The sequence below is a fragment of the Prunus dulcis genome, chromosome 2, assembly GCF_902201215.1.
Source record: "Prunus dulcis chromosome 2, ALMONDv2, whole genome shotgun sequence".
In the NCBI taxonomy this organism is placed as follows: Eukaryota; Viridiplantae; Streptophyta; class Magnoliopsida; order Rosales; family Rosaceae; genus Prunus; species Prunus dulcis.
In genome coordinates this window covers 18,905,906-18,921,516 of record NC_047651.1, presented here as the reverse complement: position 1 = coordinate 18,921,516, position 15,611 = coordinate 18,905,906, and the positions used below count along the sequence as shown (strand labels likewise).

Below are 15,611 nucleotides of genomic sequence, written 5' to 3'. Positions count from 1 at the left end.
TCGATATGATAAGTCCCCGGCCGATTAAGATACGGTTGGATATAAAATGCCCAAACCTTACCCTTTCCCCGCTCTCTGATTATTCCCCGCTCTAGGGTTTGCTAGTTTCTCTCTGCTTCGGCCTTTCAGGTATGACTTCTCTAAATTTTTACTATCCTCTACTTTCCCTTTAATTTTTCTTAATCTTCAATTGATCTTTCTCTGTCTTTTTCTATGTTATGTGTTTGTTCCTCTGTTTTTCTCTTCTTCTCAGTCGTTTGCTCTCTTATTTGAGTTTTTCAGATTGTTTCTATTGCTGTAATTTGCGGGACAGTAGCGACAATGAGGCCGGTTTTCGTTGGAAACTTCGAGTACGAAACTCGGCAATCGGAGCTGGAACGCTTGTTCTCCAAACACGGGAGGGTCGATCGTGTGGACATGAAGTCTGGTACGACATTATCGATTGATTTTGATTCATTAATCTCTTTCACAATATAAACTTGAATGATTTGCACAGAAAATTCTATCTTCTGATTGTTGGAGTTGCTAAATTTACGTTCATCATAGTTATATTAGTATATTTCAGTATGGTTGTCCTCTGTAATTCACTTTATTATCTGGGCGTTTGACAAGTTCATGCTTTTGGCATATAGGAGTGTGTGTATGCCTGCTGCCTTTTGAATTTTTGATAAGTTCAATTGCATCGTATTTGTTTTTTGGTTTATCGAATCAGTGTCAAGAATGTTCAGTGATTTCAGTTGCCAGTGCTCCCTCTACCTGCCACACATCGGTTAAATTATTTTATTTGTGATAAAGTAAGAGTCCTAGTATTAATATAAGTTTTTGGTTATGGATATACTACTACTTTTGTAGTGCGCATATCCAATGCCTCTTTTCCCGGAGGAAAGGAAGCGGCCGCCACAAATTTGCAATATTTTTGGAGAAAATCTCCGCATTTTAAGTGTTTCTTTTGTCGCAGGAACTTGTCTACTAAAGGAAAATGAACTGAGCTTCTATCTGGGCTCGCCAACATCACTGCCAAAATTTTAATTTGGAAAAGGAAACCAACCTGGTTGCCTGCTTCTCTACACTCCATTTACAGATAGCAACATTCCGCATTTTCTTCACTCGGTCTTCCGTCACTCACCCACTTCATCGCATAAAGTTGCCATTTCACAAGAATGGTCATAGTGGGATCAATCATTTGTTATGCCATGCCTATCACAAGTCTACTACTGTTCATAGGAGATTAATGAAATCTGGCCATGCCTCCAATCACTGATAATAGGGGGATCTTTGATTCAATCATGCCATGCCTTCCATTTCTGAACTCGTGCTCTCTGAATGGCGAAGCATGCTTAGCAATGATTTCTCAGATCTGAAACTATGGATTAAAACCTTTAGTATGCAACCATCATGATTTAGTGCATCATGCAACGCCTCTACAGTCTTATGTGCATCAGCCCTCACATAAATGCAGGTGTTGTATTTACTTTAGTTTGTGCCAGGGGAAAGATATATGAGGCTGATGTACTCCCTGATGAGTGGGTTATATGCTGATGCTTCCTTCATTCTTTTCTGTTTCTGATTTTTCCTCTCTGTTTCAGGTTTTGCCTTTGTCTATTTTGAGGATGAGCGGGATGCTGAAGATGCTATCCAGAACCTGGACAATAAGCCATTTGGTTATGACAGGCGCAGGCTATCTGTGGAGTGGGCTAAGGTACAATCTAGTTTTCTATTTATAATCATTCTCCTTGAAGTCCCACAGTAGTATTTTTTGAGGTATACTCAGTTCCGGGAGTGAGTGTTTAAAGACATCACTATACCTGGTTTTTGACCCCTAATAATTTGATTTGTCAGGGTGAGCGTGGTCGCCATCATGATGGTTCTAAATCAGTGGCAAACCAGAGGCCAACTAAAACTTTGTTTGTCATTAACTTTGATCCCCTCCGAACCAAGGTTCGTGATATCGAAAGACACTTTGAACCTTATGGGAAGGTGCTTCATGTCAGAATTCGTCGGAACTTTGCATTTGTGCAATTTGACACACAGGAAGAAGCTACCAAAGCTCTTGAGGCTACTCACGCAAGGTCAGTAATTTGTTTCTTTTCTTACTTGGTTAACTCTTTTGACTAAAAGGCTGACAAGCGGAGGCAAAATTTTATCATTTGCAGCAAGATACTGGACAGGGTTGTGTCTGTTGAGTATGCTTTGAGGGATGACGGTGAGAGAGGTGATCGATATCATGATAGTCCCAAAAGAGGCAGTTATGGTAGGCATGGAGATAGTCCTTATGCGAGGTCACCGAGTCCTGTGTATCACAGGCGTCCAAGTCCTGATTATGGTCGGCCCCGTAGTCCAGCATATGACAGGTACAACGGTCCAATGTATAACAGGCACAGGAGTCCTGATTACGGAAGGAATGAGAGTCCTGAATATGGCAGATACCGCAGGTGAGCTGTTGAGAATATAGTTCATTTGCTTGTTAGCTGTTGAAGGCAATACAATTTCATTTCCTGATCCGTTTTCTTGAATCTCTGCTTACAGTCGCTCGCCTGTTCGAAGATCAAGAACCTGAAGTCATCTGATGCAGTAGTGGGTTAAACATGTTAGTTCTTGTGGTTTTTCTGTAGCTTTAGGTAAATTTGTAGAGGATGAACGTATTATGATAGTGCTTAGGTTTCTTACATTGTATTGTTGACTATGCGTTCCAAAGTTTGCTGTTATCAAACTAGTGTTCTACCGTTGAAGTAATCAATGGATGTGGCTAGATTCGCTTGCTGGAAACATATTGGCTTCTTACGGCTGTAGTGTTTGCTATTGTTTGAGTAGGCAATGAAATTGAAATGTTGGGTTTCTGGGTTGCAAGATTGATTTTATTTCTTACAAACCAATCAAAGTGGTGATTTGGAATGTGGGGTGATGCCAACCTACTTTTTAAAGTTGTTGGGATGATATAGACCTGTCGAGTCAAAACGACAGCTCTTTGTTTTATCACAGTTTTGTGGCTTGTTCATGGGTTTGATTAAAGATTGCCTAAAGCAGTAAGCAACTTGCCATTCTTCTTGAATGAAGTTCATGCAGAGGAAGCTTCGTTGCATTCTGGGCAGCTCTTCCACCATGTGCCATTTTAGTCACACAATTTCTAAGCTTAATTACCGGGGAATATGCTTTTAGCACTTTCGGTTCAACGTGGCTCCTACTGGCTGTCAAATGTTAGCTTCAGAAGGCAACAATTTTTCATTTTATTTTATTCTCACGTTTCTCAAAATCACTTTTAAAATTCGATCCCTTAAGCATCCTCATAATTATCAGCAATTTCTTTATTAATTACCACCTGTTCCTTGTGATTAAGCCAAATTAACCCAAGTTTCAATGGATGCTCATTTGGGGGGTGAAGGGGCAAATGGGACAACAAACCCTTAATCATTGATCTTCTCCTGTTAATTACACCATGACATCCAATCCAACAATTTAATAACATCATTAACAGTAGCCTGCAGCAACCAAGTTGCAAAAACAGATTGAGATCATAAATATTTTTTTTTTCTCAGCTACTGCAATTCAAGAATCAAGTGCTTGAGGACTTTTGAGTTTCTTGATCAAGAGCTTTCTCAAGCCATGTCTCAGCATCTTCCATCATCTCAGGACTCAGCCTCACCATCAGGATACAAAACTCAGTCTCATTGAGTGCACCATCTCCATCAAGATCTCCTTCCCCAACCATCGCCTCCGCGTCCTCTTTGCTCATCCCCTCCATGCCGAGATACGCCGAATTCTTCTTCAGGCTCTCCGGGGTGATCAACCCTCTTCCGGGGTCTGCCAGAAGCCGAAAACCTCCGCATAACTCGGACACAAAGCTCTCCACGTCCAGCTTCTCTGCCATAACTGGCAACAAGTCCTGGTATTCTGTTGTTGATGTGGTCTTTCTTGCGGTGCCATTGGTTTCCATGGTCAGCTGCTGCTGTTGCTCAAAGACAATATTCTATTTCTAATGTGGTTTGCTAGAGTGGAAACTTTGATACAAAAACAAATACCACAAGGAATTCGCACAACTATGAAGAATATATATATAATGGTTGGCTTAGGCCTTTACAAGCATATGGAAGTTGCTTGCTTTTTCTGTAGAAGCTATACATCAATACAGAATACATCATTATTTTTGTTTGAGTACAAGCAATAGTCTAAATTATAAAGAGGAGAAATTTCCCACATACACACAATTATGATACCGTTGATTCGAATATGATACATTTGATATTTAAGTCAAGAGCGTTTCATTGTGCATCATTGTTTGTGTGGAATTTAGTGATATTAATTGGCTACATGCCTAGGCTGTAGGCATTGAGTTCTCCTTCAATCTTAGCCACCCATTTTGGGTTGTTAAAACTTTAAAGGCTTGATGCCCCACTATCCACAAATTGCCTAAAGCAATCCACACATCATGGAAGGGAATTTACACATGTGATGTTGAAAGTCGATCAAATGGACGGTTGGTTCATCAAGGAACAAGACACGTGGATGGCCTAAAAATGTTTGAAATTCCAAGTCCTGACATATAACGTGACCAATCTGATATTTATTTATTTTTTGTTCTAATCTGATATTGAATTTTATTCCAATTAATTTGAACGGTTTCTAGGAAGGTTCTTTTTAGTGGGGGAATAGGGACCCTTGTGGCTAAACGTAATCTTTCTTAAGTTGTCCGTGAGCTTTGGCTTCTATGAAGCTTCCTCTCTCTCTTATCAATTTGGTTGTTTGGATTCTTCTACTTTGTCGTTCTGTCAAGGATCTCTGCCGTCCGATTTTTTTGTTTTCTTTTCTCACTAATAAGTCCCCAACCAACCCTTTGGAGCATTTTCCACCACCCACACCTGTAGGTCAGTGCTGATGATAAACGTGGGACGCAGGGAGATGCCCAGTTTTTTCATATTTATTTATTAAATGAAGAAGAGAGCGAAAGTCGAATTCTTATTCTAAATAATTAAGTGCTCTACCACTTAGATTATTAGTTTATTTTGTGCCTAACTCGTTCACAAGAACTACATTTAGTTGATCTAACATGCCTAAAGTTAGTTACCAATCTGGCTTTGAACATGACGTATGTTCCTTAAGGATCGAATCAGAATCATAGAGCCTTGACATAAAAGCTTAGTTTTTGTGGTATGTAATGATTCTGATTCTTTTATGGCATCACATTTCATTTTGAGAGATTCATTATTATACACAATTAGTCTTGATCTCTTGGACTACATGGGTCCAAGAGATTTGTGGTCACTCACTGTTTGATGTAAATTCAACGGTTCACTCACTTTTGTACTCATTTTAAGAAATTTTTTGAATCATTGGATTAATATCCAATGGTGAGTGACCACAATCTCTTGGACTCCTATGGTCCAAGAGATTGGGACTGTATACACAATATAGGGAGCCCAAATGATATAAAAACTCTCATAAAATAAACTTTAGAAACACACCCAAACCCCATTACAATATAACAAAAATGCTTCAAACTTCCTATAAATTATAAAACTGCCATCAATTTATTAAAACAAGCCCAACCCTAAAATCTCATTAAAAAAAAATCCAAAAACACTTAATAGGTCATTAAAGTAATTTAATAATCAAAATTAAATTCAATAGAGCCAGCTGTCATTTTTTAGGTTTGTTTATAAAAATTAAATGGTGTAAAGTTTATCTATATTACTAATGCTAAGAATGGATATATAACTAAATATCTCATTCTTTTTTCATTGACATCTTCTTTTCTAGTTTTTGGAATTTATATCTCATAATTGAGAAAGTTATGCATATTCCCGTCACATTCATCTGACCCAAGTCTTGGCCGAAATAACAAAATTATGGGCAATGAAAATAAAATTCAGCAAGAAAGTATTTGTCACGACAAGTATAGCAAACGGAGATGTCGACCAAGAAAAACAAAGATAAATGGTATCATAGGAACCAGTTAAATCATCATTCATCGTTATATCGACGAAAATACAAAAAAAAGTCGGTAATAATGCAATGATCACTTAATTAGAATATACTTTATTTTAACAACTACTCCATTAGACCAAGTTAATAGATATTTTGCCTTTACTTAACATCAATCCACCGAAAGTCCTTTATTTTCGTATGCATCCAAACAACCTACACAACAATGCACCAATGCCTAAAAAGAGGGAGAAAGTTAACAAGAATGGACAATCTAAAAGGAACTTGTGAAGCCCTACAACAAGAAAATGGCTAAGGCCCAAATTCCCATCCCCATCAAGGATCAAGAATGCACCTTCTCCATTTGATCAATGAGGCAGCATGAACTTCCAAATTTTCTTCTTGTCACCTTCTCATGTATCAAGTCCTCAGCAATACCAACTTCTCCAATCCACAAAGGTTACTACCACCTAATTCAGGGATATGGTAACGTTCTACTGTAAGATATTTAATATGTTATGTTTTCTTTTTTTAATTTGACAATCTATTGTCAAATTGTTTAATTTTTAGTCTTTTTAGTTCGGTAAACTAATATCAATTATTTGACACATAATTAGAGTTATGTTCTATATTGTCATATATCTAATATATTATGTTGTCTGACAACCGAATGTGAAACCGTCTCATAAAGTAAAATGTTCCTCCGTGCATTTGTTTACTTTTGCAAGATCATTACTCACAAAGGACACCACAAAGCCAGTTGAATAGACTTCTTTTGTACATGATGAATAGAAACTTATGAAAAATCAAACCAAACGAATTCCACAATCCATTTCAGTACGCTACCAATTCACCTTGACAATCTTAAATTTTTCAAGAACAAACTTTCCTTCTTTGTACTTCTGCAATTCCTCATAGGCTTTTACATATTTCCAGCCCAACATCTCCTTACAATCACAGCAGTGTACATCTGCAACTGCGTGCAGGCCTGTGATGAGATATCGGTCCTCTGTAAGCCCTACAGCCACATTCATTGCATGGGAGAACAGAAACGCTCTGCCCCGGCTTGCCTATCAAAGCAAAGCAAATAAGAATTCACTAATCAATGATATACATACGTTTATATAAGAATTTATCTGATCATTGATCGTGTGACAACATAACACGTCAGATTGTAAAATCAAATTCATTTAAACATCGACAATGGAAAAATGTAACATATTAAATCGATAAAGAAAGATTTCTACTAACTGAAATATCAATTTTGCAGTAAATTATAACACACACCAGAGAGCAGAGTTTCAATGCATCATAGTGTTTATGAAGAGAGATCAAACATGGTTCACCTGAAAATCTTTGGAGACAATATCATCATGACAGCAAACATGGTTCTGGCACTTGTAGCAGCCATACAGCCTTGGCCCAGCTAAATCCTCCATTGATTAGGATCTTTGCTTAATATCAGTATCTCTTTACTGCTGTACACAAATTACGAAGAGAAAGAAATAGTCAAATACAAATTAATTGCAAAGCTTGATGTTAGCCATCAAGCCAAAGTCTTCTTCTCCTTAAAACTGAATAGCAATCACCCAATTGAAGAGCACCATTTTGGGGATCAATTATTGAGATAAGAGTCTAAAAAAGGATAAAATTAACAAAGATGATTGATGAGAGAATCCAAACAATATATGTTGGATAAAGAAATGGGGTTGATAAAGACAGGATTGTTGATTAGTACTCTAATCTTTCCAAAGTTTGGAAGACAAAAATAATTTAATAGCATTTAATATATGTTGAAGGTGTTGTGTCACAATTGATCCTTAATTAAATGAAAAACCTATAGCATTGTTGTTTCTTACTTGGAGACTGTCCTTCTTTTCAATACCTACCTACCCATCAGGAAGACTGAGAGAGAGAGAGAGAGAGAGAGAGAGAGAGAGAGAGGTTTTACTGTACCTTTCTTCAAAGCTGAGGGTTTTTGAGGGTTTTTGAGGGTTTTGGGTTTTTGACTTTCTGAGTAATCGATTATGAAGAGAGTAAAGAGAGTTAAAATATGCCTACACAAGGTAACTAAAAAATCTATAATAAAAAATGTGACAAAAACAAGAAAGAAATTTATAAATAACAAACGAAGACAAAAAAATGGCAAAAAAGATAGAAATTCTCTAAAAAGCTCCATCAATTAATATTAATATGATAAAATTTTTAAAATTAATTTACCATACAAACTGTTTTTTTTCCTGTGGAAAACAAAATTACCACACAAATTTTTACAAATTATTAAGAAAACTATCGACTTTCTTTTTCATCACAAAATTTACTAAAATTAAACCTCAAGGCACCGTCTCTTCATCAAATTAAAAGACGACCCTCACTTCACCGACTGAGACTCTGATTAGGGTTTCACGCAAAGCCCTGCCAAGTTCACTGGGTCGAACCGATTTCCTCTGAATCCGTGGAAAGGTATGTAATTTAGTGCTGCAGAATTCATTTTATACATGTTTTTGCGGACTTTTGTTATTTTGATGAGTTTTTAGTGTCTATGGTGTATAAAGATTTAATCTTTTGCTGAGAATAAATAAATATACTATCTCTGCCTCTTGTATGGGTTTTTCATTTTCTTGATAATGTTCACGTTTGGTTAGTAATTGAAATTTTCTCAGTAGGCTATTGATTGTTATTGGTTCTTGTCAAACGGGTACCTGAACACTCATAGTTAGGAGTTAACTCAACTCTTTTGCAATTTTACTTTATTTTCTTGTTCTTAAGTCAAATTGTGTAATGGGATTTTTTATTTTTAGTTTCCTGTATGTGGTTTAGTTGTATAAGTAAATACAATATAATGACATCTCGAAATCCAAAAGAATTGCAAAGAGTGACTTCTTGTTTGAAGCTTTAGGACATGGAATTCTGCCCGAGTTGTGCAAATATGCTGCAGTATGAGCTGCCGAACATGCATGATGCAAGATTCTTCTGTCCAACTTGTCCTTATGTGGCATACGTCGATAGGAAGGTGTAGCTAACGATTCATATTCAAAGTTCTCTTGTTATGGCTTTTTAAGGGTGTACAAAATGTGATTGCTGGTTTACTTTTTGCACTTGCAGGTTAAGATCAAGAGAAGGCAACATCTAGTTAAAAAAGAGATCCAACCCATCTTTACCCTGGATGACTATAAGAATGCGCCCAAAATTGAAGGTTTGTTTCATTTTTCCTGCCCAGAGGTTTCTTGTTTTTCTCTTTCTTTTGGTTCAAGTCATAATTTCTTCATCAGAGTAGGAATATTTGTTAAAACTGGTCGGAAACATGCTATTTTGAGCTTATTTCTTGATAAGCAGTTCAGTACTTTTGATGTGGTTGCTGAAGTAAAGAAAATTATGTAAATTTTAAGTTCTGAGTTGGGTTGTTAGAGTAATATGTTAGCTTTTGGTTGGACAAGGTTCATCATCTGAGGGAATTCAGGCTCTTTAGAGGTTATCTGTGAGGGTTGTTCTTGTCTCGTAAAAGGGTTAGGTATCTTATTACACACAAGCAGACTTTTTCCACATCTTGAGTTCCCCTTGATCTGTTCTTAACAAAGTTACTAGTTTATGGTGAAGATGGCAGGTGATAAGCATTGATGACTATAAGAATCCTTACAAAATGTTATCCAGTTTGGGAACTAAAGGGAAGTAGCTTTCATGCCTTGAGATTAAAGAAAGTTTTTAGAATTCTCCACTTGTTTCATCGTCAAATTAAATGAAAATTCAACTTTAATCTGATTGGTGATGGGCCCAATTCTTGAAGATTTGGACTCCATTTAAATGGCAAGAAAAGAGAGAAATCCTAAATAAATGCTTCTACAGAAGGGAAAAACCCTTGGTTGAGGATACGATAGATGAGAGTTAGTTAGCATGTTGTGGTCAGGGTGCAAAATCAATCATTCCAATGGACCAGAATATGGTTAGAAAACATGTCACACACAGATGTGGAGGAATATCCGGTGTTATGGAATTTACAATATATTGATAGATGACTTGTGTGGAATTGATGCTGTGAAAATGTTTCTGAAATTGGTTTACTGAGGTTTAGGTTATCTTGAGCTTTGCATGGTATAGCTAAACCTCTTTTCTCTAATTGGTATGAGATATTGCTCTTGGTTCTACTCTTACACATCTGCAGTAGTTGTCTGTAATGTATCAATCTCAGCTGAATCATAAAACTTGATGAATGTGCAACTTTAAATTACATACCGCCAAGAATTTGGTGCTTGAATATGAATGTCGAAGCATAGGACACTGTCTTATTCTTGAATTCATTTTGTTGTTCTCCTGTTGATGCTAATGCCCTGTAAAATTTTGTTGTACAATTGCGAATTTTTTAAGAGATGAGGTCTGACTTCTTGTTTCTGTGCTTTCTTGTTCTTCTCTTCTCTGGCAGAACCATGCCCAAGATGTGGATTTCCGGAGGCAGCTTACAGGACACAGCAAACGCGATCTGCTGATGAAGCAGAAACAAGATTTTTCAGGTGTATGAACAACAACTGTGGACACACGTGGGTTGATTACTCTTAGAAGGAGATCTTTGTGTTCTTAGAGTTGTGATCCGTTTTTCTTGCGCCAGTTTTGAGTTTTGGCAGAACTGTGAGGTGACATTGTGGACTGCCTCAACAAAGGGAAATAATACTTAATTATTCATACATTGTGTTGTTTTATCTTTTGCTGCAATGACCATTCTTTCATCATCGCTTCATGATTTTATCAAAGTTATAATCAAATCTGCAATAAAAAAGGCGGCTGAGCGTTTATCAACAAATCCGGTAAACTATTTATACTCCTCAAACAAAAGCAAACAGGAAATCAGCACAAAATTTAATCCAGAGAAGGATCACGACTTCTGAAAAAAGTGAGCCGCATCCAATACAAAGGTTAAACACTTGTCGACCGTTAAATAGAAATACCAGTGAACATTATAAACGCAGATAAAAATGGTCAAACAGAGGGGAAAATTTTTTGAGAAAAAATGGGTTCAGTATGATCTAAATTAGTGAACATGCATTTTCTTCTTTTCTATCCATCTCTTTCTAGTCACTTCCAATGCTTTCTCCCTCATCCTAGAGAGTTCTTGGAACCAGCGCTGGTACTGTGATTCAATGGTATCAAGTTCCGACTTCAACTCAGCATCCAGATCATTATCTGCCAAAGACAGTGAAGAACAGCTGCTTGTCAAGCTCGTAACCTTTGGTGCTTCGATTTCAAGCAACGGAAACACCAACTTATCTGTGATCCCGTTCACCAGAGAGCATTCCTCTGCATTACTAGCATAGTTGCTTTGAAATTTGATGTCATAAAAAAATGAGCACATGCAGCTTCCATCAGTATTGCTGCAATCAACAGATTCAGCTGCTTTGTCGTTTTTGGTGGAAGCATCATCAACCAGTACAGCAGACTCAACTGATACTTTCGAATGTTCATCAGCAAAATCAGCAAAGCTTGGATAAGAGGTAATGCCACCATTACAATTAACTGTTTCAGGGTTATCACAGCAACTATCATCTTGCTCAACCCCGGAACTAGCAGGAACACCAGATAGCGCTGAACCCCACAGGCTGGACATTGAGGGTTGGCCCCCATAAGGACTTACTGGTCCGCTTGAGGAATAATCAGGTGAAGGCTTCCAACCGGGTAGAAGTTTCATTATCAAGTAATCAATAAACTCAGCAATGAAGGCTACATCATGATCTGTTAACTTCAGTTGTTCAACCATCTCACTCGTCACAGACACCGCGGTATCAGTAGCAAGGTAAAAGAAAAAATGTATGTTCCTCACCTTACCTATAAGGTACAAAAAGAGTCATGTTATTAAATTCCTGCACTGGAACCACACTACAAAAATTTGGATATCCACTCTCTCTCAGTTTCCATACTCACCACATGCATAAGCAATACGCAAGGTCAATGAGACTGAATCATCGTCATTTTTCATCCCACTTAACCTGAATTGGTTGTTTTTATTTGTCCTTTGAAATTCCAGAACCTGTGGACTTCCATTGTTGCTTCCTGCACATGTGCTTATAGATAGCTGCTTATAATCAGTATCTATGTCCATGGAAAGAGGCCCCGACTTGGGTAAATTTATTACTTTCAGACTTTGGTTAGGTAACTGTAAGGGATCACGGATTGGTTCCATCGGGTTGTCAACTTGAAGGAATGGGTCTTTGAGCAGCTCTTTTGCAGAAAGCCTCTCGGATGCTTGAACCAGACATTTCTCAATGAACTCTTTAATTTGGAGGTCATTCACCTTACCAAGGGATGCAGGTTTAATGCCCTGCAATATAACATACCAGAAATTAGATACCTAGGCTATCTAATGATTCTACTTCAAACAGCCAACAGAAAGAATAATGAGGATAATTCTGATGATTTTCGGCAACTTACAGAGGTAACCTTTTTAAATATTTGAGCGGGACTTTTGCATTCACTATATGGATACTCAAAAGTAACCATCTCTAACATGCACATCCCGAAAGAGTATATGTCGACGAGTTCGTTATACTCCTCTTCATAGAGCTCTGGAGCCATAAACTCAGGAGTCCCTTGCGTAGAAAAAGGAAAAATTTCAGTACTAATTTGGTCAGTTAAAATTAAGAGATGGCATCTGATGACATAGATTTCTCACCAATCACACTTCGAGCAGTAGGTTGTTGCATAACAGTTGCCAATCCCAGGTCTCCTATTTTAACTTCTCCATGATTTCCATTGATGAAAATATTGTCACATTTTAAGTCTCTATGAATGATAGGCGGGTTGTGACTGTGGAGAAAGACTAAACCTCGGAGAATCTGCCTCGCCCAATTCCTTATGGCCTTTGTATCGACATTTTTATACTTCTTCCGGTACCTGATATCCAAAAGGTTCATCATCAGTTTAATGGCATATAGTGCAGCCAAGCAATACAAAGACAGAATGAGAAACAATTAATAGAACATACTGCCTTAGACTTCCAGATGTGAAGAGCTCAGTAATCATGTTAATAGTATTTTTGTGGTCATCCACCCAGGAATTATAAAACTTAATAATATTTTCATGACTCAGTGATTTCAGCAGATGAACTTCAGAGTACAATTTTTCCAAATCTTCTGGTGATCGCAGGACAGTATCAATCTTCACTTGGTTCCAAGCGACTTCTATTCCATCAACTTCATCAAATGCCTTGTAGCTGCAGAAATAAATGACAAATCCAAGCGAAAAGCCATAAAAATTGCCTCAAGTTAACAAAATATAACTTCCTAAATGTAATGGCTTTCAAACCAAAGAAAGAAAAGAAGGGCAATGACTTTCCGAAAGAAATAGCAGCACAATAAACCTGAGGAAGAAAGAAAAAAACATTAAAGAGAAAAAGGTCTCAGAACCATACACAGTCTTGAAGGCACCCTTGCCCAAGATTTCATTGTACTGTTACCAAGAAAAAGAGAATAAATGAATCAAAGAAGAAATAATGACTAAATGAGAACACAAAAACAATTTTCTCATTTCTAACAAGCAATAACATGGGCAAGCTAGAAGCAATAAATTATCTATATAGTCAGCCAAATTGGCTTGAAAGTTAGCGCAATCTGATAATAAATAATACAAAGGACATGCAAAATTGAAAACAAAAACCAGATTCAGGGAATGACAGATAACAATTCATGTCAAGAAATTATATGAAGCAGAAGAAGATATTGATTATGGAGTAAATAAGTCAACAATGAACAATCAATACTAACTTAGATTAAATCGTTGGCTTGAGCCGATATAATTGCATCAAATGTGACCAATTACAACATGAATGTCAATACAACAAAACCATACAAACATATCGACAAGGAACAAAACAAGATTGCAGATTGAAAACCAGCATTCACCAATAAGCACAATCTAAATTTCAATAAGATATCAAATTCCATTTAACATTTCCAATCCAAAATGCAATTCAAGTTGTGACAAATACCCGAACATATCGATTGCTCGGGTCTCTCTCTACATAATCGGCCTCTTCATTGGGAGGCTTCACCTTCGAAAGCATTCCATTACTTGATGGTGGAACCAAACCAACCCCTGTATCCATTTCCTGTGAAGAACCAAACAGCTACCAGAAAGACAAGGACTTTTTATATAATTTGTTTTTGCTTTATTAAATAGTTTTGTGGGTCAAATTTTATTTTTTAAAAAGTGTGTTCTCTCATTCAGCTAATGGGAGCAATCGCGGTTGATCGGTTCAACAACCGACGACGCTCATAGAAGGCTTCGGAGGCAATGCAGAAGGGATCGAATGCCGATTGGAAGCGAAATCGGCATTCGATGTCAATGGAGTGAGGCAATGAGCCGAGAGAGTTCAAGAACCCAAGTTCCATACAAATCGATTTTCTCATTCTTTACACCAAGCCCATCACAACCCACTTGAGGAAATCCATCTCTTAAGCAAACCCAAGTCGCAGAAAAGGCTCTCAAAAGTGCTGGAAGTTGAACATTGGGATGACCCAGATGAGAGAGAGAGAGAGAGAGAGAGAGAGAGAGAGAGAGAGAAGGGGTGTGCAATTCGACCGTTTGAGATTGAGAAAGGACCAAAAATCTGAACCAAGAAAAAAAGCAAGAGAAAGAGTGAACAAAAATGGGTTTTGGAATTTTAGAGAGAGTGGAGAGGAGGAGAGAGCGGGTATGCTGGATTTTGATTTCGGAGACGTGCGAAAATGAAGGTCACAACAGACATTTGTGTGGTGGTTTGTCTTTTATTATTATTATTGTTTTTTTCAAGGAACAAAAAAATTGGTTAATTGTATTTTGTGGGGTCCAAGTGCAAGTAATTCTTTCCATCACTAATTCTAAACAACCGGTGATGATATTAAGGAAGAAAATTTTAACCCCCTCAAAGGAAGCATAATGGTTTTGCATTTTTCACTATTTATTTTCACCCATTTCGATCTCTTGAACCATAGAAATCTAAGAGATTGTGCTCACCTATCATTGGATATTAATCCAATAGTTCAAAAAAGCTTCTTAAAAGAAGTGCAAGAGTTAGTAAATCGTTGAATTTACATCTAACAGTGAGTGACTACAAATTTCTTGGACCTCTGTAGTCTAAGAGATCAAGACTGTTATTTTCACGTCACTTTCAAATCAAAATCAGTAACTTAAATTGTAGATATGAGTTAAGCCAGTTAATCAGAATAATGAGTCTAACACCTTATACTCAAGTGTGAGTTCCCCTCATTCAAGATTAATTTAGATATCGTTTGTTAAAAAAAAAAAAAATATCAATCAATAACTTTGAATTATATTTTTCATGTCATAAATTTTATATGAATTCTTTCATCGCAAGGTATTTAGATACATGCAAGTTGCAACACATGAACCAGAGACTAATATGTTATAAATAGAAGCAAGAGAGTAAAGAAAGAACAAAGGTTTCGTGGTGTAGTTGGTTATCACGTCAGTCTAACACACTGAAGGTCTCCGGTTCGAACCCGGGCGAAGCCATCGCCATATTTTGAATCCCACCTCATTTTATTCCTTTTAGACTTGAGTTATACGACGAGTCGTATGCTTTCAATTATTAGACAACGACAATTTAATTATCACAGCCCAATAATATTACCCCACGTGTACCATTTTATGTTAAATCATTGGTCGGTCCATCTGCGAAGAGTGCAGTGACAGCACTGGTACTAATTTCTCCA

At 37.2% G+C, this 15,611-nt stretch overlaps 5 protein-coding genes and 1 non-coding gene across 10 annotated transcripts; 3 read left to right on the top strand and 3 right to left on the bottom strand.

The window, feature by feature from the left end:
* The first annotated feature begins 12 nt into the window (after nt 1-12).
* LOC117618760 (serine/arginine-rich splicing factor RS31-like) lies at nt 13-2,847 on the top strand. 2 transcript variants are annotated; one of them, XM_034348486.1, is made up of 7 exons: nt 38-129; nt 283-427; nt 959-1,459; nt 1,587-1,699; nt 1,840-2,069; nt 2,154-2,432; nt 2,527-2,847. In XM_034348486.1, exons 3-7 carry the CDS (start codon nt 1,411-1,413, stop codon nt 2,555-2,557), a joined length of 702 nt encoding a protein of 233 aa, XP_034204377.1. In that variant the 5' UTR covers nt 38-129; nt 283-427; nt 959-1,410; the 3' UTR covers nt 2,558-2,847. The 2 variants fall into 2 exon arrangements, with proteins under 2 accessions (XP_034204376.1, XP_034204377.1); XM_034348485.1 differs by lacking the exon at nt 959-1,459 and having other exon boundaries at nt 13-129.
* Nucleotides 2,848-3,374: 527 nt separating this feature from the next.
* On the bottom strand, nt 3,375-4,249 carry LOC117618762 (calcium-binding protein KIC). The gene has a single exon (XM_034348487.1). The coding sequence runs from the start codon at nt 3,929-3,931 to the stop codon at nt 3,551-3,553; it is 381 nt and encodes a 126-aa protein (XP_034204378.1). The 5' UTR covers nt 3,932-4,249; the 3' UTR covers nt 3,375-3,550.
* A 2,427-nt stretch (nt 4,250-6,676) lies between these two features.
* Nucleotides 6,677-7,801, bottom strand: LOC117619658 (protein yippee-like At4g27745). Of its 2 annotated transcripts, XM_034349658.1 has the most exons (3): nt 7,776-7,801; nt 7,263-7,391; nt 6,677-6,986 (listed from the first exon to the last, which is right to left on the bottom strand). In XM_034349658.1, the coding sequence occupies exons 2-3, from the start codon at nt 7,353-7,355 to the stop codon at nt 6,759-6,761; spliced, it is 321 nt and encodes a 106-aa protein (XP_034205549.1). In that variant the 5' UTR covers nt 7,356-7,391; nt 7,776-7,801; the 3' UTR covers nt 6,677-6,758. The 2 variants fall into 2 exon arrangements, with proteins under 2 accessions (XP_034205549.1, XP_034205548.1); XM_034349657.1 differs by lacking the exon at nt 7,776-7,801 and having other exon boundaries at nt 7,263-7,640.
* A 446-nt stretch (nt 7,802-8,247) lies between these two features.
* LOC117617127 (DNA-directed RNA polymerase III subunit RPC10-like) lies at nt 8,248-10,607 on the top strand. Of its 2 annotated transcripts, none has more exons than XM_034346390.1 (4): nt 8,248-8,379; nt 8,810-8,929; nt 9,022-9,112; nt 10,334-10,607. In XM_034346390.1, exons 2-4 carry the CDS (start codon nt 8,819-8,821, stop codon nt 10,465-10,467), a joined length of 336 nt encoding a protein of 111 aa, XP_034202281.1. In that variant the 5' UTR covers nt 8,248-8,379; nt 8,810-8,818; the 3' UTR covers nt 10,468-10,607. The 2 variants fall into 2 exon arrangements, with proteins under 2 accessions (XP_034202281.1, XP_034202282.1); XM_034346391.1 differs by having other exon boundaries at nt 8,251-8,379; nt 8,816-8,929.
* A 130-nt stretch (nt 10,608-10,737) lies between these two features.
* LOC117617126 (serine/threonine-protein kinase WNK8-like) lies at nt 10,738-14,578 on the bottom strand. Of its 2 annotated transcripts, XM_034346388.1 has the most exons (7): nt 13,886-14,578; nt 13,310-13,347; nt 12,884-13,111; nt 12,572-12,792; nt 12,331-12,488; nt 11,824-12,220; nt 10,738-11,727 (listed from the first exon to the last, which is right to left on the bottom strand). In XM_034346388.1, exons 1-7 carry the CDS (start codon nt 14,000-14,002, stop codon nt 10,937-10,939), a joined length of 1,950 nt encoding a protein of 649 aa, XP_034202279.1. In that variant the 5' UTR covers nt 14,003-14,578; the 3' UTR covers nt 10,738-10,936. The 2 variants fall into 2 exon arrangements, with proteins under 2 accessions (XP_034202279.1, XP_034202280.1); XM_034346389.1 differs by lacking the exon at nt 13,310-13,347 and having other exon boundaries at nt 13,886-13,961.
* Nucleotides 14,579-15,337: 759 nt separating this feature from the next.
* Nucleotides 15,338-15,411, top strand: TRNAV-AAC. Its single transcript has one exon. It is a non-coding gene; the product is annotated as a tRNA-Val (tRNA).
* The last annotated feature ends 200 nt before the right edge of the window (nt 15,412-15,611 follow it).

Coding starts and splice junctions, on each gene's coding strand:
- LOC117618760 (XM_034348485.1), top strand. CDS start 322: ATGAGGCCGGTTTTCGTTGGAAACTTCGAGTACGAAACTCGGCAATCG. Junction 2,070..2,153: donor CTTGAGGCTACTCACGCAAG/GTCAGTAATTTG, acceptor TATCATTTGCAG/CAAGATACTGGACAGGGTTG. Junction 2,433..2,526: donor GAATATGGCAGATACCGCAG/GTGAGCTGTTGA, acceptor CTCTGCTTACAG/TCGCTCGCCTGTTCGAAGAT.
- LOC117618762 (XM_034348487.1), bottom strand. CDS start 3,931: ATGGAAACCAATGGCACCGCAAGAAAGACCACATCAACAACAGAATAC.
- LOC117619658 (XM_034349658.1), bottom strand. CDS start 7,355: ATGGAGGATTTAGCTGGGCCAAGGCTGTATGGCTGCTACAAGTGCCAG. Junction 6,987..7,262: donor TTGTCTCCAAAGATTTTCAG/GTGAACCATGTT, acceptor TTGCTTTGATAG/GCAAGCCGGGGCAGAGCGTT.
- LOC117617127 (XM_034346390.1), top strand. CDS start 8,819: ATGGAATTCTGCCCGAGTTGTGCAAATATGCTGCAGTATGAGCTGCCG. Junction 8,930..9,021: donor TGGCATACGTCGATAGGAAG/GTGTAGCTAACG, acceptor TTGCACTTGCAG/GTTAAGATCAAGAGAAGGCA. Junction 9,113..10,333: donor GAATGCGCCCAAAATTGAAG/GTTTGTTTCATT, acceptor CTTCTCTGGCAG/AACCATGCCCAAGATGTGGA.
- LOC117617126 (XM_034346388.1), bottom strand. CDS start 14,002: ATGGATACAGGGGTTGGTTTGGTTCCACCATCAAGTAATGGAATGCTT. Junction 12,489..12,571: donor TACTGCTCGAAGTGTGATTG/GTGAGAAATCTA, acceptor TTTCTACGCAAG/GGACTCCTGAGTTTATGGCT. Junction 11,728..11,823: donor GCGTATTGCTTATGCATGTG/GTGAGTATGGAA, acceptor TGTACCTTATAG/GTAAGGTGAGGAACATACAT.